Source organism: Notamacropus eugenii, chromosome 2 (assembly GCF_028372415.1).
Source record: "Notamacropus eugenii isolate mMacEug1 chromosome 2, mMacEug1.pri_v2, whole genome shotgun sequence".
NCBI lineage: Eukaryota > Metazoa > Chordata > Mammalia > Diprotodontia > Macropodidae > Notamacropus > Notamacropus eugenii.
This window is the reverse complement of record NC_092873.1, coordinates 469127947-469149302: the sequence shown is the minus strand read 5'-3', so window position 1 is coordinate 469149302 and position 21356 is coordinate 469127947. Positions and strand designations below refer to the sequence as shown.

Below are 21356 nucleotides of genomic sequence, written 5' to 3'. Positions count from 1 at the left end.
GGTTGTTTTGGACAGGCTTTGTAGAGGATCCATGCATAAGCAGAGGTGCAAGGCCCTCCAGCTGATCCCATGGCAGAGATTGAGTAGACTGAGAAAAATGGCTATTCTTTCTACAGATAAAGTTTCCACCTTCTTTAAAAACCAAAATGGAAACCAAGGAAAAAGGGACCCTGGAAGACAAATAAGATTATTCTAGGTGGATGTTCTCAAATTGATTTGAACTTCAAACACTAAGTCCCTGTCACTTTTCAGCCAAGTTTTGTCAGAAATGGGTGCTAGGGTTATAAATATGGTAGGGATTTAAATTCACAACTGGGGAGGATGCTTTTGCAACAGGATGGAAATATGCTGTAAGCCTCAGGACCTGAGCAGTCCTAGACTATTCACATGAAAGACAATTCACTTGTCTTCAAAGCCACCCACAACATGGAACATCATCTGAATTTGATCATGACAACTAGTATGGTCTGAGACCCATTCAAGGGGAGTTGCATACAAATTATCCATGGGTTTAGCATCTATTTCACCCTTTTCTCCCCTCATTCTAAAGTATGGGTCATGAAGAAAGTTTGAAATAGTACAAGATGCTAGCCTGAGAGAATTAGACAGATAAAAATACAAACAGTGGACAGAAGATGCTGAATCAAGAATTCAACTTACAAATAGCCCATACATACACAAGAAGAGAGCTCAGTATAGACTTCTCATTTCTCATGTGGCTACATTTATCTGGACTTCTTTGTTCATCTCTATCATTTCCCATTTACCTTGCCCACTACACCACCCCACCTTTTTAGCTTTCTTTTTTTCTGTCCTCTTCCCTCTTTTGATTATAAACTCTTCGAAGGCAAGGAGGTTGTTTTTTTTTTTTTGTATTTATATTTTCAGTGCTTACCATAGTGCCTGGCACATAGTAGGTGTTTAAAAAAAGTGTTCCTTAATAAATATTTATTGACTGTGTCTCCCACAAGGCAATAGGCCACTTTCAAACTCTATCAGCCCTATTTCAATAGGAAATGAAAGTTCAAAATTCCTTCCCCTAATTTCTTATTTCACCAATTCAGAACACAAGTACAGTGATTGATTTGAAGGGTTGTCTCAATGTTTATCTTTATATTCTTAGTCCCTTTCAGGGAGCGCATAGTAGGTACCTCATAAATATCTGCTGAATTAGTGTCATTTTCGTTGTCAGTCTACATATCAGAAATTGACTGAAATGCTAGCAGGTAACGCTGAGGGACTTAACATCGAATGGCTTCATCAATCGTTTTTCAGTTGTGTCAGACTCTTTGTGACACCATGTGGGGTTTTCTTGGCAAAGATACTGGAGTAGTTTGCCATTTTCTTCTCCAGCCCATTTTACAGATGAGGAAACTAAGGCAAACAAGGTTAAGTGACATGCCCAGGGTTACACAGCTAGGAAATTTCTGAGGTCAGATTTGCACTAAGGAAGATGAATTTTCAAGACTCCAGGTCCAGCACTCTATCTACTGTACCACCTAGCTACCCCTATCAATCAGTTAGCAAAAATTTATTAAGCATCTCTCATTTTCTGGGCACCCAGAATAAAAATACAGCCTGTCTTCAAAAAGCTTACATTTTGCTAGGGATGACAGAACATATTCAAAAACATGTAAATATAGATTAAGGGGAAGCAAAGTGATGGAAAAGGGGGTACCAATGCCTGAGGGAAATAAGAATGGTTTTTTGAAAGAGGTAGCACTGGAGTTGAGCTTTGAAAGCAAGTAGAGGTGAGGAGCAAGGGCATTTGAGGTATAAGGGGTGGCCACTGCAGAACCATGCAGTTGGAAGATGGAAGGCCATGTACAAAGAACAGGAAGTGGGACAGTTTGGCTAGAGCATGGAACATGGGAGGAGCTGTAATGTAACATAATCCTGGAAACACAGCCATGTTGGGAAAGACTTAGAATGTTCAAAAAAGTAGAGTTAGTATTTTATCTTAAAGGCAATGGGGAGTTGATGCGGGAACCCTACTTTGAGTAGGGAGCTGACTTGGTCAGACTTACACTTTGGGAATATGAGTTTGGGACTGAGAATGAGTAGAGAGGCTCTGAACACAACAGGCAAAGTTAGAGAGTTAGTGGAAGGAATAGGGAAATTTAATTGATTTGTGATTTCACTGATATAGGGAACTCTTTGGTGGATCAACTTCCTCTACCAATGCAGGCTAGTACCTATTCTCAACTTGTAGAGAGTTGTCTAGAGACCTGAGAAGCTAAAAGACTTGCCTAGGGTCACATAGTCATTATGTATCAGGACAGAACTTGAACCAAGATCTTCCTGGCTCTTTTGGATGGAATGAGTTAGAAATATCTTCGGAGTAGAAAAATCCATCAGATAAAAATTTTAGAGGCATGATAAGAAGATTCCATAACTTGGAGCTTATAATGTGATGCAGGAAAGGAGATTCCTCATTCTCACTCCCAGGTCTGCACCTGATTCTCTATATGAGTTCAGAAAGTTCTTTCATCTCTCTAGAGTACTCACTGCCATCGTGTGTGTGTGTGTGTGTGTGTGTGTGTGTGTGTGTGTGTGTGTGTGTATGTGTGTGGCAAGGAGGGAAGGATTATCCATTCTTGAAGAGGACCATGACATCAGGGAGGTGATGACATAACTTGCAATTGACTTTGATTTGGGTGAGGTAGAGCTGTGTAAAATCACCAGCCTCACTTTCTTCTCCAGAGCCATCTGGGTCCAGTGGCCAGATATCAGTTAGGATGACTAGAGATGGTCCAGGATGCAGTGGGAGACCTTGGCCTTTTTAAGCTGAGGTCTTTTCAAGTGCTCACTTTGAAAGTGGCAATGCCCATTCAGGGAATAGGCTTTTTTAAGAAGTGAATCAAGGGATGGCATCTAGCTGTAACATGGTTGTAGGACAAGCTTGCCCTTTACTTCCCTGTCTAAGAAATCTTGGGAACTGGTGAGTAAATATTTGCTCAATCTTGGGTTGCTCTAAGAAAGGAAAGATGCTGAAAGATCCCAGTCTCAGAGACTGCTCCTCTCCAGCATTAGGGCTGTTCCTCCCTTCCTAAGACACACTTCTGCTTGGCTGGGAAAGCACATGACCCAGCACAATGGCATTTCCAAAGAGTGCTAGGAAGATTGTAAAAATAAGGTTGGATTGACTTGCAGCCAATTCCAACACTTGAAAGCTATACGAGGATGGGATCTGTGATGGAATGTGGGAGGCGATAAGTTTCTTAGTGTTGAGAGTGTGGGATAACCACATCATCTATCTCATGTGAGGAAAGTGGCACGGAGGGCTTTCCATATATACATGCATACATGTATATATGTATATACACATGTGTACATGCATGCATGTATATGTATTGTTAGTACAATCTCCATATCACCTCTCCCAGCTGTTATCATAGACAGTAATAATGCCACTTATTTCGGCTACTGGGCTTTGGGTCCTTATTTTTAGATTCCCTCTATGGCTTTCTGGTTGGAAATGCATTAGTTGCCAGGAGACTCTGACATCATTGGCAGGGGATGGACTTCCCAAAGTTATATTCAACAAGCATTGGAAATTTTCTACCTGTTGAAAAAATATGTGGGATATGAGGGTTTCACTGCAGACCATCATGTGGAAACTGGCATTTCCACACAGAAAAAGGAAGACTGAACTAAAGTGAAGTGGGAAGACCAGATTAGGTGTCAGGAAACTTAGGATATGGAGTTGATCCTATTAACTACAAGCTATAGGATCCTGGAAAAGTCACAATCTCTCTGAGCTTAGTTCTCTCATCTGTAAAATGAAAGGTTTAGCCTGGATGATGTCCAAAACACCTTAAAGCTTTAACAGTCTATTATCTCTTTCCTTCTAAGTGTTTCCAAGTCTTGGTTGATTTTTAATGCCTATGTGGAATAAGGTTCCAATTCCTCTAAGAGATATTCTTTCAGAAGAAGTCTAATCACGTCAGAGGGGTCAGAGATAGACAACAGGTGAGCAGGCAAACAGGACTGGGAACTTGGTGAGGAAGGACTTTACTTCTGGACTGTACTTTCCTCCAGGTTTCTAAGACTGAACATGTGAACTGACTTTTTGGCATGGTGAAAAACCCATCTGTTTAGTCTGGCATTTTCCTGATGGCGTGGGAGAATCAGCAAGCTGAGTCCCACAAACGGAAGTTTTAAATGCCGTACTTTTTACTCCATATGGGGGCCAAGATTCTCTAAAATGGGTTCATTAGAAATTGATTAAATATAGACATTTCCATCATCATCATCTAATCCTAAGAGATATATAGCTCCTCACTGATCATATTGACAGCTAGTCACATAGGTAATCAGGTGCCTAGAGCACTGAACTCCAAGTCAGAAAAAAAAAACAACTAAATCTGAATTCTGCCTCATACTAGTAATATGACCCTGGGCAAGTCACTTAACTTTCAAATCCTCATTTTCCTCATCTGTAAAATGGGAATAGCAAAAATACTACATTACAAATTTATGAGAATCAAGTAATATTTTATGCAACTAACACATGTGTGTATTTATCTATCTATATACCTACATACATGTTTATATATGTACATATATTTGCAAACCTTGAAGTGCTAGATAAATGTTAGCTATGATAATGATGATGATTGATAATGATGGTGATGATGATGGCTGTTTCCTACCCAAAGCAGGAACACTCTGTATAACATCACCTCTCTATTCACAAAATTATACCTACCTCAGTGTCCAGATGTCTTTAGTTTTCCTACTTTCTATTTCTAGGAAAGGCCCTCATAGAATCAGAGTCTAATCGTACAGAAATGACCTTAGAGCTAACTCACTCAACCCATACTTGAGACAAAAATCCCCCCACATAATTTATCTCCAGTGAGGATCTCACTATCAGCCATAGTAACCCATTCTATATTTGGGAGTTCTAATCATTAGCAAGTTATTTCTTATGTAGATTTGAAATTAACCCATCTGAAACTTATACTTATTGGACCTCATTCTGCTTTTTCATGCAAGCACAAAAAGTCCAATCTTTTTTTTTTTTTTTTAATACTTGATAGTCTCTTAAGTGTTTGAACATAAAGATCAGGTTCCCCCAAAGTCTTCTCTTTTGGAAGCAAAATAATCCTCTGTGGGCTTTAGTCAATCCTCATATGGCATGAACTTAAGGCCTTTCCTCATCCTGTTAACTCTCCTCTGGACAAACTCCAACTTAGTCATACTCTTCCCCAAATGAGAAACCCAGAACATACATCTATACATCCATATATACACATATATACCCATTAGTAGAAAGTTAGTTGAGTAAAACTTTGTCAAAATTTAAATAAATCCTGACCTGCCGATCAAATAACCTCCTCAAAAAAAAAAACCCAAAAAACCAGCTATATAGTTTAATGGATAGAGTGCTGGACCAGAATTTATGAAGTGTTTGAATCTGATCTCATTTATTAGTTGTGTGACCAAGGGCAATTCATTTAACCTCATCCAGTATCAGATTCCTTATCTGGAAAATTAGGATAAGAATAATACCTATCTCCCAAAGTTGCCATCGGGGATAAAATGATATAATGTTTGTCAAATGCTTCACAAACTTTACAGTGTTATATAAATGGTAAGTATCATCATCATCATCAAAAAAGAAAATGGGGTTATCTGGCATGATCTATCCTTGATAAAATTGCATTGGCTTTTAGCAATCACTGCTTCCTTGTCTACGTTTGCTAACCATCCATTAAAAATATGTTCTAGAACTTTGGAAGGAGTCAAAGTCAAAAGGAAGGAAAGTTTCAAAGAAAGGAAATATTGACAGGTCAGGGAATGTTCTGACCTCTGATTAAAGGGTAGAACCATGAGTTCCAATACCTCCACCTAAGGAGGATGACCAACTCAGCTTCCCATTTCTCATCTGGCTTTACTCATCTGGACTCCTTTGGCCATCTCCATCATGCATCCATGGCTCAGTCACTTTTGCCCACTCCTTCACCCCGCCTTTGTGTGTCCTCTTTTCCTAATAGATTATAAGTTCCCTGAAGGCAGGGCCTGTCTTTCTTTCTGTGTAAGCCTCAAGGCTTACCATAGTAGGTACTTAATAAATGTTTGTTACTGACTGACTGTGTCTCCCACAAGTCAATAGGCTGCTTTCAAACTGTATTAACTGCATTTCAATAAAAGCTTGCTATTTAATAAATGATTGCTTTAGTGTCCTAGTCAGGCAATCAGTCAGTTGATTAGTACTTGCCCTATGCTGAGTACACTGCAAACACTGCCAATCCAAAGAAAGGGGAGAAAAAGTCCTGACTCTCAAGGAGCTCAGTCTAGTGTAGAAGACCTCATATTAAAACAAAACAAAACACAACACAACTATATACAGCCTCGGTATAGTAAGGAAAAAATTGAGAAGTCTCAGAAGGAAGACACTAAAATTAAGGAGGTCTGAGACAGTTTTCTCAAAGAAAGAGGGATTTTAGTTGAGACTGCCAGGAAGCTAAAGAAGCTAGGGGGTCGAGAGGAAGAGGGCAAGAGTGCAGAGTGAGGGGTAGCCAGAAAAAATGGATGGAAGAGAGTGGAGGAGTATTATGTGCAAGCAACAGCAAAAAGGTCAATGTTATTGGATGGCAAAGTTGTTGTTGTGTTCGTTCATCCTTCATTGCCAAAGAAGACCATACCATCAGAGAAGTGATGACATGACTTGCACTTGACTTTGTTTTGAGTGAGGGAGGGCTGCGAAAGGTATGGAGAGGAATATTAGGATTATAGAAGCAGAGTCTGAAGGGACTTTCAAGGTCATCTAGCCCAATGACTTCAATTTTGTATAGGAGAACTGAAGTGACTTGCATGAGGTCAACCAAGCAGTCATATAAAGTCAGTTATGGGAATTGCCCTAGACAGAACAAATCTCAGTTACGCCAAGTCAACTTCTCTGCTCTTATAGCCTCAGTTTATAGCCTATCAGATCTAGAAATGAGTTGTGTTCCCAAAAACAGATGCCTACAGTTGGTAGACTTTATTCTCTTTCCTTTGTGAAAGTTGAAACAATATTCACTCTTCAATCCTGAAGCTCCCCTACCATTCAAATCCATGTGAATGAAGGGAGGAAAATGAGAAGCATCATGGTGTACCAGATATGGTGCTAGATTTGAAGTTGGAGGATTATGGTTCAATCTTACCACAATTCTCTCTGTGTGACCATGGACAGGTCACTCAACCATTGTAGGTCTTAGCACCACCTCTGTAAAAATGAAAGGGTTGGACTAAATGACCTCTACATCCTCTTCCAGCACTAAATCTATAATCCTGTGTTCCTGGGACAAAGGACATAGAGAGATATTTAACTTTACCTTTACTCCTACAGATAACTCAATGCAAAATCTTCCTGGCTGGGGCCATTCTATGCCACTCAACCCATGGTTTTTAGAAATTGTACCTTATCAAGACTAAAGAGAGTAATGTTTTACTACAGAGAAAGGAACTGGAAATCCTGCCCAAGTGACCTATGTGACTCCAAATATCTAGGTTCTCTCACATTCAGGAATCACTAGAATTGAATTTGTGATCTTTTTGAAAGTTGATTGGCTTTATGGTGGTCTGGGAAAACTGGATGCTAAATGTGGTTGGTGATGTGAATACCTGGTTTAGGACTGAAAGTATTATCTATACCAAGTCTGTGGCCAAGTTATGTTCCTAAATGTTAAGCCAACTTGTTCAGTGACTCAGCTCCCTGATGACAACTTGTATATTCAATGGCTCCCAGGGAAACATGGGAGATTTAGGAGTAATGGCCCAAGCATGAGTGATTGCAAGAGGCATGACATCTCTGACAGTTACCCGCTGCCCGGTGCTCCTGCCTACCAGTTTCCGGGTCACATTGATGTTCACAGGGATCCAGGAGCCGCCGGGCACAAAGATCCATGGCCCAAGGTCCACTGGAATTCTGTTGCGAGAAGAGCACCACTTGGGCAGGATTCAGCCAATCACTGGCATCCAATTGGCTTCCCTCCAGTAAGATAAAGCGGCTCCCTGTAAAGAGGAGGGAAACAAAACAAAGACACAAAAAAGACATTGAAGATGCAGTATCTTTGACCTGAGGCTACTTCAAGGTCAACCTCAAACCATGATGTCATCCGCATTCACCTTTACACAACTACTATGTCTGAAGCCAAGTGATGACCTGAACCATGCTGAACCTCAGCACATTTTGTATGACCATCTGGGTAGAGCACTTAGACATTTTATTACATGATAACCAGCAGTCTGCAATCTACTCTCCTTCCCGTGGAAGGAAAACTAAATGTGGGTTTTGCGTAATTATGCTAGAGATAAGCAAAGGGAACAAACTGGCTTGAGGATGAGATAAGAAAGATGACTTAGCTTATGGTGCCTTGGCAAAAGATTTTGAAGAATCAATTTTGTCTCTGTAAGAAGACATTATAATGCAATAGAAAGAGTCTTGGACTTAGAGTCAGCAAAAAGACATGGGTTTGAATTCTGGCTCTGCCATTCAGCCCTTAATGTGTAAAAATGAGGAGTTTGTACTTAATGGCTTTTAAGGTTCATTCCAGCTATAAACTGATGATCTTATGAACTGAATGGCTTACTAGTGGAGCTATGAAAACCTTCACAAAAGAGAGAAATATTTCAGCAGCAGCTCCTTTGGAGCCTGAGGGTAGCCAGAGGGGAAAAGTCCATGTTGATAATTATTACTGGCCATGGATATTGTAATTGCTCATAGACAATCTAAGCTATCCCCACCTCTCATGAGGTTCCCAATTTCCTTGTTTTTTCCTCCCCCACTCCTTTTTTCTTGGAGGCAATCAGGGTTCAGTGACTTGCTCAAAGTCACACAGCTAGTAAGTGTCTTAGGTCCTTCTGACTCCAGGGTCAGTGCACTACCTGCCACACCACCTAGCTGCCCTGAGGCTCCCAATTTCAAAGAAAGAAAATGTTTTCACTTCAGAAAGATATTTTTGGCATTAAAAAATTAAGACACTCTCAGATACAGGCATCTCTCTTATTGAAAGGTGATTCTTTTTGGCACTATATTAACTTCATTTCAACAAGAACATACCATTGAGTAAGCCATAGTTTAATGCACTTGGATTATAGATGCTAAGCAAGGAGGGACCTGGACTTTAGAGACAAGCTAGCCCTATGAAGCCATTTTACAGAAATGGATGCTAAAAGCCAGTGGTTAAGTGACTTGTCCAAGGTCACAGGGTCACAGGAGTAGTAATAGGCAGTAAGTTTATACAACTGCACTAATCGGAACTAAGCCTAGTTGCTCCAAATCAACTGTTTCCCTCTTGTGGCAGGACTATATTATCACTAAAATAAATTTTTCTTTCAAAAGCATATGTTTATAAGAACCAAAGAAAAAGAAGAAACAAAACTATTGACTTAGTTTCTTTTAGATATGTTTAGATTTTCTCTATTAGATTTTACTTGGTTTCTTTTAGGCTAATTGCCTGACTTTTCTTCAACTAATTTTGATTCCCTTAGGCCTCTATACCTTTGAGTATACACTCATTAAAATGCCCACATATCAAGAACATGTGATTTCATTAGTGTACAAACTTCTGGTTTGGGAAGTATTTTCATTAACGTTGGTTGCATCTCATCTTTAACTGACTGTCTTAGAAATTTGTCCAAGGTTCAGAAGGGTTTAGTCATTTGCTCATGGTCAAATAGCTATTAAGTGTGAGAGGTACAAGTTGAATCCACAACTTCCTGATTGCAAGTCTAGGACTTGATTCCTTATTCCACATTGCTTCTTAAAGTCATCAATACTGAATGTAATCTTTTATGATTTCTGTCCCTCCCCTGGGCTGTGTGGAGAAAAATTAAATTGTGGGGAAAGGAGTAGGCCTCATATATGGGAGGATGAACTCACCATCTGCAATCAGGTGCTCAGGGACATGCAGGGTGATTTTGACAATGAGTGGACAGCTCATGTGGGATGAGCAGACGAGGCCAATCACACAGCTGGTGATGCTGATAAGAGTTAGCGTGGTCTTGTTCACAGGACTTCTTGGAGAACCCACTGCAAACCAGACAAAAAAAAAGGGAACAAATGGTAAACAGTGCAGGGGTCTGATCCTAACAGGATCGTTTTTTTCCTACTCCCCAACCGACAATAGCCATAAAAGGCCAGCACCCAGAACATTTAGCCCACTGCAGCAGGGGCCATCACTTCTGGAAGGCACTTCTATCTTCCTCACCCTGAATGACCTCTCCCTTCTCAAGTAGTATTATGAAGGAAGTGGAGATATTGAAAGCTCGGATCTAACATATGTAACCTCATCCCCTGGTACTGCTCCTGGGGTGCTCCAACATTTTGTCCTTTGAGGAGGTGAGGCACCAAAAGATCCAGGAAGGAAGAATTTTCTTCATCTATTCAACCTGTTGGCCCCAAGCTCTTTTGCTCCAAAGTTTAAGCTAAGTGGTAAATTCTGCCCAACTGATCTGGGGCTGGGGTAGGGTGTGTGTGTGTGTGGTGGTGGTGGTAGAATAACTCAATCCTAGTAGATGGTGGAAAAGCTACAAATAGAGAAAGGCAACATGCAGATTTGACAATCCTAGCTGCCCAAGAGCATAAATGACAAAGAGAGGATATTTACCAGAAATCCCAAAACAAAGAGGTGACAAGGGCTGATTGAAGGCTCAAGTAGATATTTTTTAGTAAGCACAGATATCCCTTGCTTGAATATGTAACTGAAATTTGCATGTGTACTCAATGTTCTCAAAAGGAAGCTGTTTTCTATTTATGTGTTTATATAAATGCCTTATATAATATTTAATTTTAGCATATGAAATATAAAGAGACATATATATATGTATATTCAAAATCAGAGTTGTTTTTTTTTTTAATTTCCATTTTAATGGTCCCTAACATCCTGGTATACCCCTCCTTACCTATAATGAATCAAAGAATTATTAAAACTAACAGCTAATTTTATTTCCTAGGAGAGATTTGTATTTAAAAAGAGTCTTTTAGCTCATCCCTTCATTATTTCTCATTATGAATTTCTCACACAGCGTTTCGAGAACACGTATACAGTTAAGGAGAACACTTGATTCCCAATGATGGGCTGACCTTTACATACGATATACAGAGAAAGAGTTATAGATAGACATGTATATCTATATTTATTTACATATGTACAAATCTGCATATGTGTATAAATTTATTTGAATATATTTGTGTAAATATCTATTCAATAAATAGAGCTATTAAATAGACACTATTAAAATAAACTACACATACTGCATACACTATCATCCATTTACAAACTTTAAAAGCACATGTTAGCTATTTGATTATGTATTATATAAATACATGTTTTATGTATGTGCGTGTATTTGTGTATGTATATGTATGTATATAATCTATATGTGTACATACATATATATGTGTGTATGTGTGTGTGTGTGTGTGTTGTGTTTGACTGTAAAACAATCCTGCTACTCCAAGAAGGGCAGACACAGATTCATCTCATCAAGAAATACTTTCAATTAAGTTGAGATTTCTTGGGCACCATTCTCTAGGAGAAATGATCTTCTGATTTCATTTCTAGGTTTGCTAAAGATAGTTTTCCTCCTGAAGAGGAAAACTTCATTATGGTTTCTGCAAGATCCTTCTCTACAGAATGTAACTTTGACATATGGATTTGTCTCATTCCCAGACACCTAGGAGAATCTAGATTGAATATGCTCTATGTCTGATCACACTATTGAAATTTCCCTCTGGGAGAGAGACTGGAGCAGAGGAGGTCTCTATGACAAGACACTTCAGTGACAAATAGAATTGTCATTAGCCTCTTTGGAACTAGGAACACACAAACTATTAGCTGTGGGAGAAGAAGACTTTGTGTTACCATCCTACAAGAATAGGATGACTCAACATAATCTAATAGTGGAGAAGCAAAAACCTCAACTACCCAATGCTGTTACTGTGAAGTCTACCATATGGGAAGTATAGAAACAGAGGGAAAACTTGCTGTCATAAATTCTGTTCCCCCTAAATTTCAGTGACCTGGAATAAAGCCATACTTACACCAGCCTAGTTTCAACTGTAGGGATGAGGTTGTCTAAGTCCTGAAATAATAATTATTGCATATACCTCAGCTAGGGCTGTATGAAGTATACAGCTTAGGATAGACACAAACCCAAGACACACACACACATGAAATATCTCATCCAGCAATACTCTCCAGAGAGCACAATCTACCCTCCTCCTTTGTCTTGCCCACTCTTTTGTTACCCCAGTGAGACCTCCAATACCTCTGCTCCGCCTCCTGCTGCGGGAGGGATCTGTGTAAAAAGTCAGCTGGGGGTCATTATCAGCCTCTGTGCCTGAATCTCCTTCAGGGTTCAGGAAGGCAGATCCAGCTGTAATGAAAAGAAATACATCAAGGAAAGCAGCAGTAGCCCAAGAAACAACACCTCGCCCCCACCCCAGTCTAAAATTCCATCAAGTTTTGTCTAGCTCTCCTTTCTAAACTCATTCTGAACAACTATGGGTTCAGCCAGGGGTGATGTGGAAGCAGTGTGCTGGTAAATGTTTAATACCCAGCATTCTAGAGGGGAAAATGTATGCTTCTGTGTATTCCATATTTATACATATCTTTATTTCATATACATGTGTGTATGTACACATACCCACAGAGGAGACATGTTTAAAGTTAACCTGCTTTATGAACATTTCCTCCTTCACTTTCTTAAGTCTAGACAATCAAAAAACCAATAAATCAAGTCATGGTTTGGAACATTGACTGAAAATTTAACAATGGGCTCTCAGAAACCTGTACAAAATGGCTCTAGGACACCCCTGCTTGGTTGTGTATAAACTCGTATAAATATCGCAGAATGTTAGATATATCACAGACCTCACTGTGTTCGGGAATCAAGAACAGGGGCTGGAGACCTGAGTTCTAGATCTTCTCTAAGAGAGGTGATAAGAGAATTTCAACACCATTGAATTCATCAAACATTTATCATAGCTCTACTACGTGCCAGGTTCTATGTTAGGCTTTTGGGGATACAGAAGTAGTGTACAGTATATGTAAAATGAATGCAAAGCAATGGGAAGGTGAAGCTCTACACAATATCTGTTTGGAAAGGCTGTTCGCATCATAATGACTCTCTGTCATTTAGAGAAGACCTCAGCAGTGTCCATACGATGCCACATCGTCAAGTCATTGCAGGAAGAAGGAACTTGTGAACTAAAGCTTTTTTTTAACCCCACAGATGGGAGCTAATTTGTCTCCTAATTATATTGTCCTCTCCCCAGCCCAGAGCCCTAGAAGAAACCTTAGAGAACATCTAATTCTACACCCTTCACTTTTACAGATTAGGAAATTAAGTCCCAAAGATAGGAAGTGATTTCCCTAAGGGAGCAAGTCATAAAAGCCAGAATTTGAATCAATATTCTCCAGTTTAAAATTCAGCGTTCTTTCTGCATCAACCCATGGCTGTCATCATTTTGCTACAGTCTAATCATAATAGCTGTGGGAACAGGGATTCCTGACATAGCTCGACCATCAGAGTTCACCCTATCCATCTCTCTGTCTAAGCTATCAATAAGAACCTCAAACAAAGATAGATCTAAGCAAAGTGGAATAGAGGACTCTCCCATTAAATGGTAAAATGGAAAGAGGTCTGAATTTAGAGTCAGGAGACCAGGGTTCAAATCCTGACTAATTTTTTTAGCTATATGTCTTTAGGTAAGTCACAACCTGGAGGTCTTTCAGTTTCTTTATCTTTAAACTGGAGATACTGATGCCCACATAAACTACTCTGCCTCATAGTCTTATTGTGAGAAAAAAATTGACAGACATTAAAGCATTGCAGATGTGAGACATTCTCTATGTTGATACAAGAAAATTAGGTTTTAGTGGGTATATGATGATAGCCTCCTCTCCTTCCTGTATTACCCTGAAGCTCACAAATCTTCCCCTAAGCTGGTAACAGATCTACAAACACACAGACTCATCTCTGGGGGCTCCTACACATACCTCGAGCTTTGTTATTGATCCGTTTCCTCTGGTTGCTGGAGGTGTGGGACAGTAGGGTCGCCTGTTGGTGGTTGGCATCCACAGGGCTGGTGGCGATGATGTTGTCTTTGTATTTGTTCATCAGGGACAGCTTGGCATTGTCGCTTCCTGAGCAAGGAGAATCAAAGGCATCGACTTTCATAGGAAAGACCCAAAGTGCATGAGAGCAAAGAAATTCACTTGTACAGTGTAGTAAGTTTCAGATGATGTTGAAGTACAAAACATTTAGAGAGAGTAGATGCTTACTTCAATGTTGCAAGGACCTGTGGTTTCACTAGTGATGGGATGCCCTCCATAAATTCAGACAGCAATCCTAAACTTTAGTGGGAATCTTCTGAAGCTGTTGTTGCCAAAAAAGCTCATCCCTTGGTGGCCAGTGTTCTAGTGATGAGACTTACCAGGCAGCAGTGGGGTAATGGATAGAGTATTGAATTCTAAGTTAGAAGGCCTGAGTTTGAGTCCAACCTCAGACTCCAAATATTTCTATGACTCTGGGAAAATCCTGTCACTTCTCTTAGCCTTAGTTTCTTTATCTGTAAGATGAACTCAGTGATCTTTAAGGTCCCTTTCAGATCTAAATCTATAATTCTATGATCCTCTCCAAACCTAGCTTTTCTTAGAATAGTACTTGGACAGAAAGCAAACATTCATTAAGCATTTCCCCACCCACATCCAACCTTGCCCCAGTGTAGAAGGACTTTTGCTAAATGCTTGAGTTACAAAGACCAAAATTAAAGACATTGTCTTCAAGGAGATTATGTTCTAACATGGGATGCATATAAATGTGTGTGTGTGTGTGTGTGTGTGTGTGTGACTGGTAGTGGGAAGACATAGATAGCTAAGAGGAATCAAGAAAGACTTCATTTAGAAGGAGACACTTTAATTGACTTTTGAAGGAAATAATGAATTTCAAAGTAGGGAAGGGATATGAATTTGGAGGATAGATGGTGAAAAGACACTAAGAGCAGAGATGGAATGTCATGTGTGAAGAACAGCAGGAAGACCAGTCTGGGTGGATCATTGAGTATAGAAAGAAAGTCAAGCATAATGAGACCAGAAAGGTTAGTTGGAGACAGGCTGCAAATAACTCTGAACTCAAAATGAAGGAGTTCATATTTGATCACAGAATTAAGAGGAAGACAACAGGGTTCATAGGGTAGGGATAGTTGGTGAAATGGTCAGATCTGAGCTGTGGGAAAACTACTCCAATAACTAACAGAAGATGGACTGAAGAGGGAAGAGACTTAAACAAAGTAAATTGATGAGGCCATTACAAAAGTCTAGGAAATAAGTAATTAAGACTGGAAGCAGGAAGAGTGGAGAGAAGAGGCTGCATGGGAGAGACATTGTTGAACTAGAAATGACAAAATTTGGCAACTGATTGAATACGTGGGGTGAGGGAAAATGAAGAGTGGAGGTTTTATACATATATATATACATACATACATACATACATACATATGTATACTTATATACATATGTATGTATAGGATATAGAGGTTGTGAACTTCTAACACTAGAGTAATGGTGGTGCCCTCCCAAAATAGAGGTGGGATTAGGGGAAAATGTAAATGTTTTAGACATTTGAAAGGGATACTGGATATCTAGCTCAAAATGTGCCAGAGGCAATTGGTGATTAGGGATTGGAGTTTGGGAGACAGCATAGGACCTGAAGGATAGATTTTGGAGTCATCTCCTTAGTGATATAGGTCATTAAGTGAAATGTAGAGATCATTCTTGTTTATATGCTTGAAGGTCATCTACCTTGCTTGGCCATTGGAGAACTTCTACTCCATCAGAGCAGATTTCAGGTCTGCCATATTGGGTCATCAAAATAGGACTTGGGGTTGGGGCACTATAAAGAATGGAGAGTGAAGCCTTTAAGGTGGGATAATCAAGATGAAAATGTGTTACTGGATAGTTGGGTATAGTGGAAAGGTATACAACAAAGGACCTGGGTTTGTACCCTGGATTAATTATTTACTACTTGTATAATCTTGGAAGAATCACTTCACATCTCCGGAACTCTATTTCTTCATCTTTACACTGGACTAGATACGTTCCCAAATCCTGTAATCTTGTAAGACCAAAAATTCCTTTCAATTTTATGAGGCATAATGAATAATACGTTGGACATAGCATCCTAGAATATCTGGATTTAACTTCATCTCACTTAATAACTGTTTGACTTAAAACAAGTCATTTAGCTTCCCTAAACCTTAATTTTCTCATATGTAATATGGGCATAAATCACTTGACTTGAAGTGCTTTGTAATTCTTAAAATGCTCTGTGAGTTAGTATCATTGTTAACATTAAACACCAATTCCATGCTTAAAACTTCAGTAGGCATTCTTGAATATAGAAGATGTATGAGATAACTTCTCTACCTTCATTGAGTTTTTTAATATTAAAATCTCACTGGGGAAAGAAGACTTGCACACATAAAGCAATAAGGAAATACAGCAGACAATATGTAAAGTGAAAAGCTCTCAGCAGCTTTCCTAACAGAAAATCTAGACAGTCCCTTAGGGCTTACTGTCCTAGGAATTGACCTGCAGGGAAATTATTGTTTTTGAAGGTGCATAAATGCTATGGATAAAAGAAAATAAAGTAGGGAAAGGGAAGGAAAAAGTGAAATCTACTCTTTTTGGAGTTCTGCATCTATTTGAGTTCTTTGAATCTCATCATATTCCAAACACTTCATTTCTAAGATGAGAAATGTTGGCATATGTCAAGCTGATACCTTTAATTCATTATTTTTCCTATGGAGAAATAATGTCCCTTGGGTCACAGGAAAAGGAATAAGAGGGGATGTGAATGGCACAAGAGAAGCTATGGTAATTTGTATAAAACAGAAGCCCAGAGTTGGAAGGGACCTCAGATATCATGGAGTCAAATCTGAACCTAATCAAAAATCCTATCTACCTCATATTCAACAAGAGGTCATCAAGTTTCTGCTGGAAGGTTTCTGATGATGGGGAACTCACCTCTTTCTGAGGCAACTTAATCCACTTTCAGAGAATTCTGTCAGGAATTTTTTTCCTTATTTTCTGAGATAAAGTCTTAGAGGTTGTGAATAATAATGAGAAAGATTGTTATTCAAATTAAAATTCAACAAATCAATTCAATTCAACAAATATTTATTAGATGTCTAATATGAACAAGATGCTAGGGATACAATGATGAAAGATGACATAGTCCCTGCCCACAAGGGACTTATAATCTAATGGGGGAGAAATGACATGTATACAAATAAATGAAACAAAGAAGAATGCACAGTGGCAGAAGGAAAAACAGTGCTATACGTTTAACAAACATTTATTAAGTTTACACTCTGTGTAACACATTGTACTTGTTGCTAGGGTTACAAAGATCAAAAATGATACATTCTTTGCCCACAAGACCATGGTAATCTCATAGGGAGATGAGACATATCACAGATGCGTCTAATATAAGGCAGAAGGAGATAAGGGCAAAGCAGAAATCCAACAGGAATACCTGAGCTTTGGGTGGATATCTGGGGACATCAAGAAAAACTTGTCAGAAGAAGGGATACCCAAGTTGGACCTTAAAGAGTCATTGCCATTTATGAAGGATAATGAAGTTGCATTCTATATGCCGTATTTCTTATCAGCATATATACATAATATGTTTTTCTGCTTCTGTGTTCCTTAGGCCAGATATATGACCTAATTGAAAGGATACGAAAGCACTCTTGTGTTTAATGTTGATGAGTCTCGAATCCCAGCTTGGGTTGAAAAAAAAAAGGATTCTCTCCAAGGTTTCTTGCCCAGATTTTTGATTCAGGAACAATTCTCAACAGCATTACAAGTGACTTACTCTGTTTCCCCAGAGGTAGCTAGACATTGAGATAGCCAACCACTTATGGAAATCATAAGTGAATAGAATGCCTAGAATGGAGAAATGTATACACCCTCCCTCAGCTCCAGTAAGGTGAAGCTACAAAGCCTCATCGACTCCCAGAAAGACCAAGAACCATTTGCTCCTTCTCACCTGGTGTGAGGTCCATCCCAGACTTCTCATTGCAGCCCTGGAGTGAGTCCAGAGTCCGAGTCACCTGACTGGCAAAGTCTTCCCCACCATTCATGCACTCCCGCTGCAGGTGATGCCTCAGATCTGTGATGTCATACTCATAGCCATCCAGGATGGGGGTCTCTCGAATGCTTAGAGTACCACTTGAATTGTGGCCCTGTACCCGGGCATTCCTCAGGCTTTCTCGACCATGGCCACCAATCAGAACTGAAGGGATGTAGTGGATCTCATTAGCTGCCTCTGCACTGGCACTCTTCTGAGGTTGAGGTACACGTCGCCGCTTACACCAACGTCGACGGGTATAGAGGATCATCACTAGACACAGGATGGATAGCAGCAAAGCAATCATGCCCCCCTGAGGAAAGAAGAAAACAGATAGTTAAGAGATGCAAGGTCAAGGGAGGGTTCACAGTCTGGCCATGCCAAAGAGAATTAATTCAAAAACATTAATGCTTGAACTACCAAAACTCAACATTCACTCATTCACTTTTTCAGTAAGCATATATATCCAGTGCCTGCTGCATGCATAGCTCAACAGCAACAAACAAATTGCTATAATCAGTGTTTGAAGTAAAAGAGAAGGAAGGCAGATGGCTTGTGGACCATTCTCAAATGACATATCTTATGATCTTAGATCAAGACCTAGAAGGGACCTTTGAGGTCAAGTCCAACTGTTTTGCTTTCCAGATGCGTAAAAAGGTCCATGGAGACTAAGTGGTTTCATGAATATTACATAGCTACTACTTGTCTGAAGCACGATTAGAACCTAGGTTTAAACTACTTCAAAAGTCCTAGGATGGTTTTAGGTTCTTTGGAAAAGGAATAAACAACATGGAATCATGGATGTAGAGCTGGAGGAACACTAGAGGTCACTGAGTCAAAACACCTCATCTTACAAAAGAGGAAACTGAGAATCAGAGTTTAAGTGACTTGCCCAGGGTGACACAGCTGATACATATCTGAAGTAGAACTCAAACTCAGCTCTTCCCGATTCCAGGTTCAATACTTAATCCACTATGCCACCTAGCTTTCTCGTGTCTCCTCCTGTTCTCCACCACCAATTGCTCTCTCTCATCCTATGGTTGCTTATGGTAATTCCATCTAGAATCAGCATCAGATAAGGACAACTGGCAGAATTCGTGTGCTCAATTGAGCACAATGTGGCTCTGTGCTGGCTTTAGAGACAAATGATCCTGGTTCAAATCCCACCTGAAGTGCTTATTCCTTGTGATACCCTAAACAAGTCAGTCTATTCAATTGTAAAATAAGGGCAGGGCTATATGGTCTTTGAAGTCCACTCACTCTTTAGATTTTATAATCTGCAATCTTGAGACTCCAAAATGGAGAGAGATTGGAAGGTTTCACTCTTTTCTTTGGCAAATTGTGGCTTTCCAGGACAGTCCTCTCTGATACCCACAATGGAAGCTATAACCCCAGCCTTTTCCCTTCCTATCTTAGGCAGAGGCTAGAGCTCTTTCTCTCTGGTCCTCCTCTTCCTCAGGGGTCATTGCATCTGTGGCTAGCTAAAAATTGACACCACTGTAGTCTGTCAATGCAAGGATGTGCCATCATGGTAAGACTGAACTGTCACCTTTGACATCCATCCACAGCAAAGTTTGCAGTAATGGCCTTGTAAGCCCATTACAGTGAAGTGGTAGGCAGGGCATAAATCTCACCTTCTGCAATCTGTATTCCCTTCCTTTATTTTGGTCAATATCACTCCCAGCCTGCATCATTAGACTGGGGTGGGCCACAAGGTTTAGTTCTTGACCTTGGACTTCAATCAATGCCAACACATCATACAGACTGTAGATGAAAAAAAACCTGTTAATTCTCAATGAGTTCACCTACTGGGAGCCAGGAGATTATTCCCCTGAAATGCATTAAAGAGGGCTTTTTCCAGTTTCATAATAATTATGCCTTGAATTTACAAAGCTCTTCTCCCCCCAAGTCTCCCCATTTATCTTCCCTTACAATATCATTGTACAGAAACGGAGGACAAAGTTCAGTTTTATGCCCATTTTAGAATAAGGGCACAAAGGCACAAAGACAGGAAGCAACTGAATCACACCCAGAGTGACAGTTCACATTAGGTGATTTGTCAGTCATGGATACAGGGCTACTCCTCAGCCCCATTCCCTTCAGTTCTGTCTCAATGTCATTGCCATTCAACTGAGCTTTGACTCTTGGAAACTTTTTTAAGGAATAGCTTTCTTGCTGAATTTCATTTAAGTCCCACTAAGTTCCCTACTTTTTCTCAATCTACAATTGCAGTAGGAGGTCTTTAGGTTACACAGAAAAAATGCTTGACCATGAGAGGTTTTAGACATTGGAATAAACTTGGACCCTGAGAGGTTTTAAGCATGGGAATAAAGTAGTGAAAGAGATGGGCCATCTTCACTGAAGAGCCATATAAACTCCCATCTGTTGGGAATGGATTGTATTATATTTCACTTTGTTCCTGCCCTTTTAAAGTATAAGCTTCTTGAAGGCAGGGATAGTGTCATTTTCCATCATTTTATCTCTGGCAATCAATCAGCAAGGGTTTATTAAGTTCCCACTGTGACGTGAGGCACAGTTACACACTGGTAATTCGAAGACAAAAAAAAAAAGAATTGATTTCTGTCCTCAAGGGATTTTACCTACTTCCTGTCTCCAGCAACTAGCACAGCATGTTGTAAGTAGTTGGCATTTAACAGTCATAAGATCATAGACAAAGGGATCAATCATCCAACATTCTTATTTTACAGATAAAGAAGTTAGGCCCAGAGAAGTGAAATGATTTGCCCAATGACACAAAAGTAATTAAATGACAGAACAAAGATTTAAATTCCACTCTTTTGACGTCACTGTGCTGCAGGGGTAGCAGCTAGGTGATACAGCTGTAGAGCACAGGGCCTGAAATCAATAACTGAGTTCAAAACCCAGCTTCAGATATTTATTAGTTAAGTCACTTAACCTCAGCCTGCCTCACTTTCCTCAACTGTAAAATGGGGATGATAATATCACCTACCTCCCAAGGTGGTTGTGAGGATCAAGTAAGACAATATTCATAAATCTCTTAGTACAGTGCCTGGTATATAGTAGGCACTTAATAAATTCTTGTTTTTTTTTTTCCTTTCCAGAGAACAGTTGAAAAGGACAGATTATAAGGGATCACCTTATTCAAACCCCTCATTTTACTATATTGAGGATCTTGGAGGGTCTGGAAGGTCACGCGTTCAAGAGCCTTGTTCATCATCACCAAGATAATGTATCAGAATCAG

General features: G+C 39.7%; 1 protein-coding gene across 1 annotated transcript in view; it reads right to left on the bottom strand.

The window, feature by feature from the left end:
* ASTN1 (astrotactin 1) overlaps positions 1-21356 on the bottom strand; it is a 461200-nt gene that overhangs the window by 221871 nt on the left and 217973 nt on the right. Inside the window, exons 3-7 of the mRNA XM_072648560.1 lie at positions 18052-18445; positions 13998-14144; positions 12265-12372; positions 9875-10024; positions 7837-8004 (exon numbers count right to left, since the gene is read on the bottom strand). Of these exons, the coding sequence (XP_072504661.1) occupies positions 7837-8004; positions 9875-10024; positions 12265-12372; positions 13998-14144; positions 18052-18445 (967 nt within the window). The remainder of the gene's footprint in view (positions 1-7836; positions 8005-9874; positions 10025-12264; positions 12373-13997; positions 14145-18051; positions 18446-21356) is intronic.